Here is a 12,527-nt window from a genome sequence, read left to right on the forward strand (position 1 = left end):
AGTTGCTCGACCATATGGTCGACATTCTATTTTCATATCGCTGTCATCCGGTTTTAAGATGATATCATTCGGTCGGTGGACCATACGGTTTCCGACCGAATGTCGTTAAGGGGCGTGATCGTATCGCCTCTCAGTCGATCTTGGGCGGGGGGTTTCGTTCAGTGCACTAATAGCGATCGCATTGAAATTGTATTCTCATCTGTTCAGCATCCGAAATGCGGCTATTTCTGATCTTACCCTTCTTACCCATATCATGCCAATCAGAAAATGTCAGTTGAAAAATTCCAATTTACACCAACACCAATCCAGTTGGGCACGTACAGGGTTGTGTGCGATCTGTTTCCTTTCGGCGGCTCCCTCAACACACTATCGAATATTCTGTTGCTTTCATGTATTATAATAGGCCTCTGAGAAATTATCACGTAGCATCCTTGTGAGGATTTACCTGTTTTTTTATGATTGGCTTGTTTTTTTTTTCAAGGATCTTAAGTCTTAAATGTAGTAAATTTTCTCCCATTGTCGGTATTATTTTCTCATTTTTTTCGGATACAATAAAAAATGTAAAAATGTAGAATCAATATGGGTATAAACTAGACTTCATTTTATTAAATATTAAATTTTGATTAAATACATATAATTTACATTAACATTTCAATATGACTCACTTTACAGTCTGTATATGTACAGTGTTAGCTAAACATTCATATTTATCTTTTAATCATTAAATATTTAAACTTAATATCATTTGGAATATTTCGAGACAAGCTCCTCCAGTAAAGTCTGTTGAGAGTCAGTAAGTTCGTGACATTGGCTCAGCTCATCTCTTACAGCAACTAGAGAATCAATATCCTTAGCTTGGCAAGAAACTACCAACGATTGTAGCATGAAGAATAAATGTTCCGAGACTATTTCACTACCTCGAGGACTAACGATTGCTTGATTATTTTCTCCAATGGATGAATATCGTTCGATAAATTTTCCGTCATATCGGACCGATGGAGGAAGCTGAAGCAAGCATAGTAGCAATAGTCGAGATACTTCAACCCTTTGCATCACCTGCAGATACAGATCCTCACATCGCCTCTCCGTAACATCGTCGTAAATTTCGGTCAGCTTTTCGAACGCTGCCACATAGTCTCGTGACTTGATGTTCTCCTCGGCCGACTGTTCCAGATCCCAAATGCGATGGCTTGGCGAGCTGAAATTGCTAGTAATCTCCACATTGGGGTTGATCTCCTTCAGTTCCCGAATGATTGCGGCTTTTGTCACCGAATCATCTGGCAACCGGGACAAAGCTTGGGTGTAACATCGGAATGCTCCCTCCAGATGATCCGACGAAGGATTTTCGATCTTTAGCTTGGTTTGCTGGTTATGCGCTCTGCGAAAGGCACGAGCTGCTTTCAAGAGGGCGTCCACTTCGGCTGCATCGTTCCCTATCATCTTCTCGCATTTTCCCTGGCCCATGTGACATAGGGCTGCATACTCCGGCTGGAATGCATTGTTGAAGCTTGTCGCCAAGGAACCGAACTCATCTGCCACTTCCGATACATTGGGGGCAAAGTGCCTGTAGGAAGAAATGAAAAATAGATTTCTCCTGAAATATACAATAAAATTTGACTCTTTAAACTTACTTGAACAGCACTCTCTGAATCTTTTTCAGCTTATTGCATGTAGTTTTATATTGATGAATCAAATCTTTTTGAAATTGATTCGACATTTTATTTTATTTTATTTGTAACTTCAAAATATACACCCAGAGTTACTTTATGATTGTTTTGCTTCGTAAGTTTTCACGCAATGTGTCATGCACACTACACATTGCAGTGTCCGAGAAACCGAAACCGCGAGGAGAGTGAACGTACCGTATTTTAACAGTCTTAAGACTGTAGCAGTTTTACGTCTTACTGAGTGTTAATGCAAAGGTGTGAGAGTAAGTTATGGATAGGGGAGAAAAACGCATTCTCTTTGCCAAATTGGATATTGTGCCTGCAGAAAAAAATTGGAAGCGACGTGTCGCTGGACTGCACAAATCACCAGCGAAGTTCATGTTACATTCATCCAGTGTAGTTTTGATTCACAAAGTGACAAAACTTCTCAAAAATATTGAACAAATAAATGAATATTTTGCTCTAAGTTGATACTCAACTATCACATATCCATTACTTGAGGTGACAAATGACGAAATAGGGTCCTAAAATAAAAAATATTTCCCCGGTTTTGCTGCATAACACGAAAGAGCATGCTTTTCTGATCTCAATGGTAATTTTTCCGAACTTAAACAATAACAGAATAGTTAATAAACTTGAAAATAAAATAATGATGAGCAGGTCTTGTTTGACATTCGAGGTCAACCTTGACGTAACGAAAGTGAAACGGCGGGTTGCAAAAGACACCACATTGGCTCACTTTTGACAATAAATGTTCCTGTTTGACATACACGGTAAACAAAATTTACCCAAAATTTAGTACTAAACAAGGAGTGTTGCAAAAATTATTAAATTTTTTTAAAATATATTTTATGGGCTTTACCTAATAGGAATACTTAAAAAATGAGTAAACATGTCGTTTTAATCAATGCTTGATCGAATTATGCAGAAATTGAGATAGGCCTTTAGGAGCCTATTGCATTGCGTTGCGTTGCGTGGTAACGGAGTAATTCGTAGATTGCATATTGACGATCTTGCGCCAAATACGACGCACAGGCAAACAGAATTGTCCCACCACGAAATATGCACACCGGTTTCAGCATACATTGGTTGATGTCGCCGCTACAGTTTTCCAGTAACGGAGCGTTATTTTGGGGTGGTGTTTCGACTAATCGGTTTGTTTATGCACTGTTTCCTTTGTTGTTGGATGTGTGAACATTGTGCTGTCAAAGATTGAACATTTGCAGGATCGTCGCGAAATCCTTGCAAAGCTCAATACTGAAAGTTGCCATGTTTAAACTTTAATACTCCTATTCTAATTGCTTATGGACTTATCCACCGATGAACCGAATTCATCGCGGTCCGAGAATTTTGACACTAGAGTGGGGCCGTTTCAATCAGAATTGGACGATTCTGATTGGAACAGACCCCGCTCTAGTGTCAAAATTCTCGGACCGCGATGAATTCGGTTCATCGGTGGATAAGTCCATGGAATGCTATTTGGGAAGTAACAGCATTCCAATTAGAGGTTGAAGCAAAAAAGACATGAAAACTCCCATTGCCGGCCACGCCCATCTTCTCCGTTACGAGGAAAGGAAAGGATGTGATGATATGACACCTACTTTATGAAAGACCAGCGACTCACCGGTGCCCCCATAGGTGTCAAGGAATTGGATATTTGGAATGGGTTGATTTGGGAATCACTATAAGCGAGTGATGCGACAAGATTCAGATTGTGTAAGTGTAATTGGATAGTGTTGGTGTTAGTGTAAGTGTTTAGTGTATTTAAACGCAAACGTTGGGATTGACATAGCTAAGAGATTTTGTCACTCCATGGGCCTTTTCACTTCAGGGATGGGGCACAGGCATTTTCACTGTGTCCTGGCTAGCAAGCCTAGGCTTAAGCGCCATTGATCGCTCTCTGAAACGAAAAGAAACATGTTATGTGGATGGGAAGGGATAGTAGGGAAGGGATGATATCTATTACTTGAGGTGACAAATGACGAAATTGCATTATAGAATAACTAAAATTGCGAAATTTTATTAAAAGTTTGGAATATCTTCGACATGGACCAAGACAACATTACCGGCTAACACACCGTGATTGTTATTTACTTCTACGACGAATTTCCCACCCCCGACCCAATGGTTATTGTATTTGGCCATGGCAAAGATCGTAAGAAGGAGCTGATCACGATTTTTTCCTATAATCGCACTCCTGATGGACTATTTGCCCCACAAAGGCCTTTGTAGGTCAATTCCGGATGATTTTGCATGAAATTAAACACAATTTTGCGCAATCGAGACGACGATCGGAGGATCATGACTGTTGGGATGTCTGTTTGTCCGCCTCAGATGCCACAGCGGATTGCTCCTTGAATTATTGAATTCAATACGTCGTGTTGGTGGCTTTGTGAAATTCAAATGTAATTACCTAAGATGTCTAAAAGGAATGTGAACCAACTTATCGAAAAAAAAAATCGTTTCCGATTGAAATGGTAGAACGGTAGCCAGCTTCAACTGGATGTAATGTGCCTGCAGAAAAAAATGGAAGCGGAATTGGAAAAAAAACTGCAATGCCAAAGCAATGCTTTTTAACGGCAAGTCCGCTAAGTGCAACAATTTTTCAGTTATCGCACCGCTATCTGTCAAAAACGAAACGTCAACAGAGTTGCGGTGTTTTTCAGATGTACTACAGCTGCATTGCGATATTTTTAAGTGCATTCTGGCTGCATCCAACAGCTGTCAGTCGTTGCAGTTAGCGAATTTCATTCGATAACTGGAACGTAAACATGTTGCACTTATCGAACGTCTACTGTGTCTCGGTTGAAAAACGCGTGTGTTTTTTTTGTAACATGTGCGCGTGTTGCACCATATACAGTCAGGTCTCATATAAGACGCTGCCAATCACTCTACGCCCACCGTAATTCCCATGTTGTCTTTCGACGAAGACGGCTAATAACAAGACAGCCAGCTCCCACTAGTAATCCTACATTATAGAGATCTGCGGAGGCGGCCATTGTGAGCCAATCGTGCAGAGAGAACTGTCAAAGTGTGAGCCAAATGAACATGCTTATCGTTCGTAGGAAGGCGTCGTTTGTACGGTATTGCAATCGGAACTAAATAAATAAAAATTATTTTTTTTTAATATCGAGAAATTGGCGGCATATGTATGTTTAGTAAAAAGATAAAAATTTATTAATTCTGCTTTCAAAAGCTCATGCTTATGACGACACTTTTGTTGCTGAACTTGTCGAAAAAACTTCCATTGCTGCTTCTTGCTTCACTTCTGCCGATATGATTAGCGTAACACTTTTGCAATGAATTTCAGATTTCTTCGATTGCTCCGCTATTTCAACAAAATTTTGAAAAAAAAATCTACCATAGTTAGAAAATGTAAATAAAACAACTTGAACCACAACGAAGTCACGCACAAAGTTTTAACATCTAGCTTTGTAGCAAGTGTTGGCAGCTGTTGTAAACAAAACAAACAGCGTTGCCGAATCGACGTATGTAACTTCCGCTCATCTCTATGTAGAGGATTTCTAGCTCCCACCCTGTCGCAGGCGACATGGTTGGAACGCCCTCAACGATTCACAGGAACATTAAAACATGATTGTGTGCGTGTACATGCTAATACGTACACATAAATTGTAGTATCACACGCACACTCATCCATGATGTTGTTCCCTGAAGTCGTTCGCGGCGCTAGTGTGCTTGTAGCTCCCAAAGTATATGGAGCAAGAGGGTAGATGTCTGTCTTGTTATTAGCCGTCTTCGCTTTCGACCAATAATTGTAAATTATTTAGTTCATTTTCGGTATGTGAATACCCGTATAAAAATGAACCATTGAGTCTATGGGAAAAACTGTACGAAAACAATTGATTCTTATGTTAACAATGTTTTCTATTGTGTTTGTATTGTTCAGAAAATTTTGAAAGTTGATTATTTTATAACGCTCACAATAAGTTCACATTAGATTTCATTGTTACAGAATTTTCTATTGGCAAACAACAAACGACAATAAATTAACATTTGATTTCATTGTTACAGTATTTTCTATGGACGCACAATAGAGTAACATTAGATTTAATTGTTATCACTAGAATTCGCTATTTTTCGGTATTTTCTAAAGGAATTTTGTATTTTTTTATTAATCGTCGAGAGACAATAAGACTCAAGATAAGACTTGGTGTCATTACGTTGTAATGAAAAAAAAAAATGTAAAAAAAATAATATGTAAAAAAATCATCCACCAACCCCTTGTTAACGACTGCTCAAGTTACTTTGGCGAACCCCTCGGACTTTGTTTTGAATTTGTTTTCGTTTTGTGTTGCGCGGTGATCAGGGCAAAATCCCCGTAGCTCACAACAAAAACACGTTCAAAATTGTTTGTGCTGAAAACTGATGCGTTACACAATTTCTTACTGATTTATTTGCTATCTTCGCGTTGTCGTGTAATTTCGAACGATTGCACGCCAAAATTTTCGTAACCTTTTGCTAGTTTTACACGTTTTACTTAAGTAATAACTTATGGTAATGACTAATTCGCAGATGTCGTGCACTTCCCAGATCTGTCAGAGTGCCCAAAAGTGTCAATTTCCCAAACATGTCAAATTCATGTGGGCTACGGCACATCTATTCGTGGTTGACGTCCGCGCTACCCCGCTGGCGGTGATCGTTTGTTTCAAAGCAATCCTTTGAAAGGATTGAATTCCAGTAGCCGAAAAAATATCGGAAGCAGCAGCCATAGCAGCAGCAGATCACAATTTAAGCAAATTTCGCCACGGAACACCAACTGGTAAGTATCAAAATACTGCGCAACCGGATGCAATGGAAATATTTTAAAATTTCAATTAAATTTGCAGACGCCTACCGGAACGGCAATGAAAAGAAGTTGGCGCTTGTGGCAATTTCTTGCTTGCCTACCGCGAGTATGTGTGCTGCTGGACCCAAGGAACAACCACAATTGGATCTGACCGAGCTTGGACATCGGACACAGTAAGAAGCATCACGGAGAAGTTGCAGCGAATGCTCGGCGCGTTACCAGTGAGCTAGGCAAGCGGCATATACGATGACTCATTTGGCGTGGAGGAAGCATTCGGTTGGTCAAATGGAGGGTAGTTGAGGCGTTGTGCGACACAAGTTCGGAATATCCACTGAACAGACGGTGGTCAAGTTTTCCCGACAACTGGTGAGGAAAGTGATGGATAAAACCAAACTGAGCGAAATCTCGTGGCGCAACACATGGAGGTAGTATACTAGGTAGTATAGCACCCGTTTGTGGCTCGACTGTGTGAGGTAGGTCATCTACTCCAAAACCAAACTGCCGGAGATTTGTGGGTAGAGGATATTTGTAGGATTATACTCGGGATTATATCATTCGCCACGAAAGGAGCCTGATGGAGAACATTGGGATTGGGATATGATCCGCCAGATTGTGTAAGTTATTTTTTATTGCCATCATTTGCATGCAGAGCACAGCAAAATTCCGAATCGGAAAAAAGACGAAAAAAAACCGAATTAGCTTTGCCGTCTTTCAATCAAGTGGACATTTCGACATTTTTGAGATGTGGAATCTTGTGTCGTCCTCCCGCACAAAGCCCGGAACCTCACCCCGTTGTTCATACATACTATTCGAACCAATCATCCGCAATGTCCCGTTGTTCTAGCTGGGATTCAGTGTATAATGATCAGCCAAATATGGCTCGGATGTCGTTGAAACATACTCCGACCTTAACAACTTTTGAGCCGTCGTGAAAATATCTCATTTGAAAAAGATCAGCGATCATCCATGAATAACGTAGTATTTTAGGGGATGAGGAAGTCTGCGAATCTGAGACTGACCGCGTGTATCGCCTAACTGACTGACCTGAGACTTATCGATTATCTATATAAGGTACATCGGGGCAAGTTGAAACGGGTGGGGCAAGATGAAACAGCGGGTTGACGTGACGTGATCTAATGATGACAAACAATTTGATTGCCATAACATATAGTTTTTGATTCAAACAAACTTTTAGCGAAGAATAAGTATCCAAATTGTATTTTTCAAAACTTCGCGTTTCATCTTGCCCCACCCGTTTCAACTTGCCCCGGTGTACCTTATATATAAATGAATTACTGGCTGCACAGGGGTTTTGTGGAACGGCAAAGGTTCTTAGCATGGAGACCTCTCCCCACTCTGGAAAGAGGGGCTCCCAGACAGATGACTTTATGGGGCACTTCCCTGTGAGTATATAAAAAACATTAGGCAGGCAGTACGAGGTTTGCCAGGACAGCTAGTTTGATATAGAATAATACTTTGTGTGGAGAGTCAAAAATGGATTACCTGCACGGAGCACGATCAGCAGGGGAATAATAATTTTAGGGGCCGTCCATATACTACGTGGACAGAAAATTCATGGTTTTTGACCCCCACCCCCCTCCCCGTGGACAAGCGTGGACTTTTCATTGACCCCTACCCCCCTCCCCCAATGTCCACGTGGACATCCGAGAAAAAAATATTTTTATGTATATTTCTAAAAAAAATGGAAAAAGTGATTTTGAAAAGTTTTTTTTAAATGTTGTTTTTTTTTATTCGTAAACAATGTCTTAAATATAATTGAAAACTTTATAAAATACAAATATTCTATAGCTTTACATAGAATACAAACAAGTAGCACAAAATAGGTACCTACAAGTTTTCAACATTGTTTTAAATTCAGCTTAATGTTTGTAAGAGTGTGGGTTCGATTCTTGCACCAGTTGGTGAAAAATGTTCGTCAAACGTAAAATTCTTCATTGGGTGTTTTTCCATGTCCATCGCCTAATGTTAGTGATTGTTAAATTTTTGGTCTGTACAGCCTCTGGTTGAAGACGGTGTTTTTTTTTGAATGTTTGTTCAATCTATGATTGTCTTGTTGAAATAAGGTTATTTTAAATGTTAGATTTTTGTTGAGATATGATTATATTTCTTAGATTCCTACAAAAAAAACAAGATTTACAGCAACTAAATTATATTGCTGAGGTTTAGACTTTAATATCCATTAGAATCATCTTAAATTTTAAAGGAACTTACAAAAAAAAAGTTTTTGAGATAAGCATGCATATCCCTACATGGATTTTGAAACTTTGAAGTAGTATAAAAATTTGATATGAAACTCTGAAAAATCCATACAGAACTTCAATGAAAATTTTCTGACTGAAACACCAACATTTGCATGGTCTACACTCCATTTTAAATCTCCAGAATATTCCTCGATGAAGAAAACTAAGTAATTAGAAATTCTGATAATTTAAAATAAATTAGTATGTGAACCAAGGTTTTTTTTTTCCTTGAAGAAGTAACTTACAACTAAAAGACAATGTATAATAAAATAAAATGTATGAAAGAACTGTTGAAGAGAATCTCATCAGTAATGCGACATAATTTGTTTCGTTTGTAGATTCTTGTTTCCTAATTTTTGTGTCAACGTTGTCCACGTGGACATTTGACGAACCCCCACCCCCCTCTCCATGGACAAGCATGGAATTTTTGCTAACCCCCTCCCCCCTCCAAGCTGTCCACGTGGTATATGGACGGCCCCTTATTTGTTACGGCTAAAAGCATCTAAACTCGAATTTCTTCTTCTTTTTTCTGGCCAACTAGCACCGTTCGGCTCCAGTTGTGTTTTACGTCGGCTGAGTCTAGGAGCTAAGCATTAAATTCCGACGCCCCAAGGAGACAGCTACCACACCTGAGGACCCTACATATCGAACCCATCAACACATGGGCCGAGACCTACGGCTTTAATTCCTATCCGAGGGAAGACGTGATCACGGATTTCATTGAACCCCGATCGACTGGGGTGAGAGGCAACCACGCTTAGCACTACACCACCGACGCCGACAAATTTCTTGAAATGAAAATCGTTTGCCGAAAAAAAAGTATAGGCACCAAAGCAGTCATCATTGTGTACAACCGCTTCCAATTTTTTTTTGGTTTTTTGAATAATGTATTCTCCTCCGAGAAATTTGCCGTAAAATGCTATTCGTCATACAATATTTTTAGGGTTTATTTTTAGTATTTTTTCGTACATAGAAGCTAGCGGCACATTGATCGATGCAAAGAGTAGGAAAATAGCAAAGCATTTATTTCATTGGTCAAGAATTGTCTATAACTTCATGGCTTTGTATGTAGAACCGCAGACATGACCGCAGAGTTAAACGATATTGAACAAATGGGCATATTACAATCTTTTTTAACATTTGGACACTGATAGGTCTTAAAAATATAAGTTTTCTTTTAAGCCTTTTCAACGCTTCGAACGATCTTCAAGTATAGGTTCATTGTAGTATATCGATCATTTTAAGTGCTACAATAATGGTTAAGCACGCTGTAATGTTACTTTTGTACCTCATCACCCACTAAATGCAACTACATTAGTGGTCTAATAACACTTAGCGCGCTTAGGCACGGTTCCATCATGCCGCTTATAGTGTTGCCACATATAATGCTTAGTCTGCTAAACCCAGTTATCTGGCTGTGGGGCATGGGAGCCAAAGCTTCAACCATCAATGCAATTAAACATTACTCGATTTACTACATGAGTGATCCAAATATTTGATAATTGTTCGATCTGTTTTTGAAATGTAGCTTAAAATATACAAGCTTCTAGTCCAAACGCATAATAATAGTTCAGTTTCGCTTCATTCAGGATTTGCTCAAGCAGTTTATATTTTTTGTAAAGTTAAACATAGAGGTTGAAGTTAGAATTTTTTGTTTCACAATAGAAAACAATTTCCAAACCATTCGATTTAATGTAAAAATAGTGTAAAACAATATGTTCTGCATCACAATAGACAGCAATTCCAAAACAATTGAATCTAACGTGGAGCCAGTAATAAAGTCACTGCTCAAAGCAAAACGTTTACCGTACATTTCACTGTTTAGAACAATTTAAAAACATAAAAATCTTCTGTATCACAATAGAAAACAATTCCCACACCATTGAATCAGTTGTGGAACCAGTAGTAAAATCACTATTCAGAACAATACGTTTACCGTTCGATTCATTGTTTGAAACAATTCGAAAACATAAGAATCTTCTGTATCACAATAGAAAACAATACCCAAACAATTGAATTCAATGTAAAAACAGTACAAACTGTATGTTCTGCTTCACAATAGAAAACAACTTCAAAACAATTGAATCAAATGTGGAACCAGAAATAAAATCACTACCCAAAACAATACGTTTACTGAGCATTTCACTGTTTGAAACCATTCGAAAACATAAGAATCTTCTGTTTCACAATAGAAAACCATCCCCAAACCATTGAATCTAATGTTAAATAACAGTTGAAAACAGACAGTTCTCGTCATATTTAACAGTTCAACAGTTCAAAACAATACAATTACATAAAAATCTACGGTATATTTGATACCACGTATATATATTAACAACATTTCATTTACATTAGAATCTTCTGTTTTGCGAAAAAACTTGTATGGAAAAAAGTCCTTTTTTGTATTGTTACGATACTTAACAACCTATACAATTCAATGTGAAATGCTCATTCACATTTGATTCTATTGTTAGAAACATTTGATTCTATTGTTTTTCTATTGTTATTTTAACATTGAATTCTATTGTGAGAGCATGGTTTTCAATGGTACTGTTACATTAGAATCCTATGTTTTTCTATTGTATTTTTTATCCGGGTAGCCTTAATATACATCGTCTTACTGCAGGCAAAAACTGAACTGGATCGGATGCAAGACAGCTGAGAACTTGCAGTGGGCGTAAAGTGGGTGACAGCGTCTTATAGGAGATTTGACTGTACACAAATACATACTGATATTATATTTTGCTCGATTTGTCGAGCTGAGTTAATTCGGAGCTGAGGTATAATGAGGCTTGGCTAAGCTTGATCAAAACTTGGCTTTCCATGCGATATTTATAACCTTCTTATGGGTGTAAGGGCCAATTTCTTCACCTCGGCTTAACCGGTAAGCCAGGCTTACCCATACAGTTAAACCTGGCTTAACGCTTAAGCCAGGGTGAAGAAATCGCCCCTAAGAAAGGTAATAAGTGTTGGTGTGAGGTATAAATATTTAAGCCAAATCAAGCATAACTTTTCAATCCGACGTAACTCGAGAATGTAAACAAATCCGGGTTTACTGCTGCATGCATGATTCATAAAGCAAATTGAAGCATCCACATCACTGTTTGATGATTTATTGCTTAATTTGTTTAACTAAGCATATTTTTCGAAACGACGTATCTAACTATTTTGATGTTTACAACTTTACTGATAGATACACCGTTTTGATATACATATGAGAAAACCAAACGACGTATCTAGTCAAAATCAAAAGTAACAGATACACCAAACTGGCACAATACAAAAGCGACGTATCTGGCATGACGTATCTCTAACCAACCCGTTGTATGTGTATTTTTGTCAAAATTCATTGTGAAAACGATATAGAATGAGTAGGTTTTGTTTCTTACCTAGTGCGTGCTATATCCCTGGTGATGTTAAGCACGAAAAAGCTTATGAAAAGTCTTTTTTTTTTTTAAACTCTTTTAGTGAAATGGTCGTCAACATTGACTCAGATCAGTGAAAAAGTTAGATACGTCGGGAGTAATTCGCGAATAGGGCGTAACTAACAAAGCAATAACAATGCGAAAACAACAACCGAATTTTGCTGATCAAATTTCAATTCCTATTTATAAGTAATACAGAATAATTCAACTTAAATAAGGTTAATTGATACAGTTCGGACATAGTTTCTTGTTTTTCTAAGAACACTGCACGAATTTGATATTTTTTGCACTAAAAATTGCATTTATTTAATTACGCCTGAATTGATACCTGAGAATGCTAATTTCGCCCAATACTATGCGCCTCGAA

The 12,527-nt window shown here is 38.3% G+C and overlaps 1 protein-coding gene and 1 long non-coding RNA gene across 2 annotated transcripts; one reads left to right on the plus strand and one right to left on the minus strand.

Moving 5' to 3' along the window:
• Window positions 1-578: 578 nt before the first annotated feature.
• Window positions 579-1,899, minus strand: LOC109427901 (uncharacterized). The gene is made up of 2 exons (XM_019703513.3): window positions 1,632-1,899; window positions 579-1,564 (listed from the first exon to the last, which is right to left on the minus strand). Exons 1-2 carry the CDS (start codon window positions 1,715-1,717, stop codon window positions 742-744), a joined length of 909 nt encoding a protein of 302 aa, XP_019559058.3. The 5' UTR covers window positions 1,718-1,899; the 3' UTR covers window positions 579-741.
• A 4,418-nt stretch (window positions 1,900-6,317) lies between these two features.
• On the plus strand, window positions 6,318-10,862 carry LOC115259170 (uncharacterized). Its single transcript, XR_009997431.1, has 2 exons — window positions 6,318-6,447; window positions 6,515-10,862. It is a non-coding gene; the product is annotated as an uncharacterized LOC115259170 (long non-coding RNA).
• Window positions 10,863-12,527: the final 1,665 nt, after the last annotated feature.

The sequence above is a fragment of the Aedes albopictus genome, chromosome 2 (assembly GCF_035046485.1).
Source record: "Aedes albopictus strain Foshan chromosome 2, AalbF5, whole genome shotgun sequence".
Taxonomy (NCBI): domain Eukaryota; kingdom Metazoa; phylum Arthropoda; class Insecta; order Diptera; family Culicidae; genus Aedes; species Aedes albopictus.

Excerpts from the sequence above, each read along its gene's own strand:
- LOC109427901 (XM_019703513.3), bottom strand. The coding sequence starts at position 1,717 with ATGTCGAATCAATTTCAAAAAGATTTGATTCATCAATATAAAACTACA. Across the intron at positions 1,565-1,631 it reads ATTCAGAGAGTGCTGTTCAA|GCACTTTGCCCCCAATGTAT; the intron begins GTAAGTTTAAAG and ends TTCTTCCTACAG.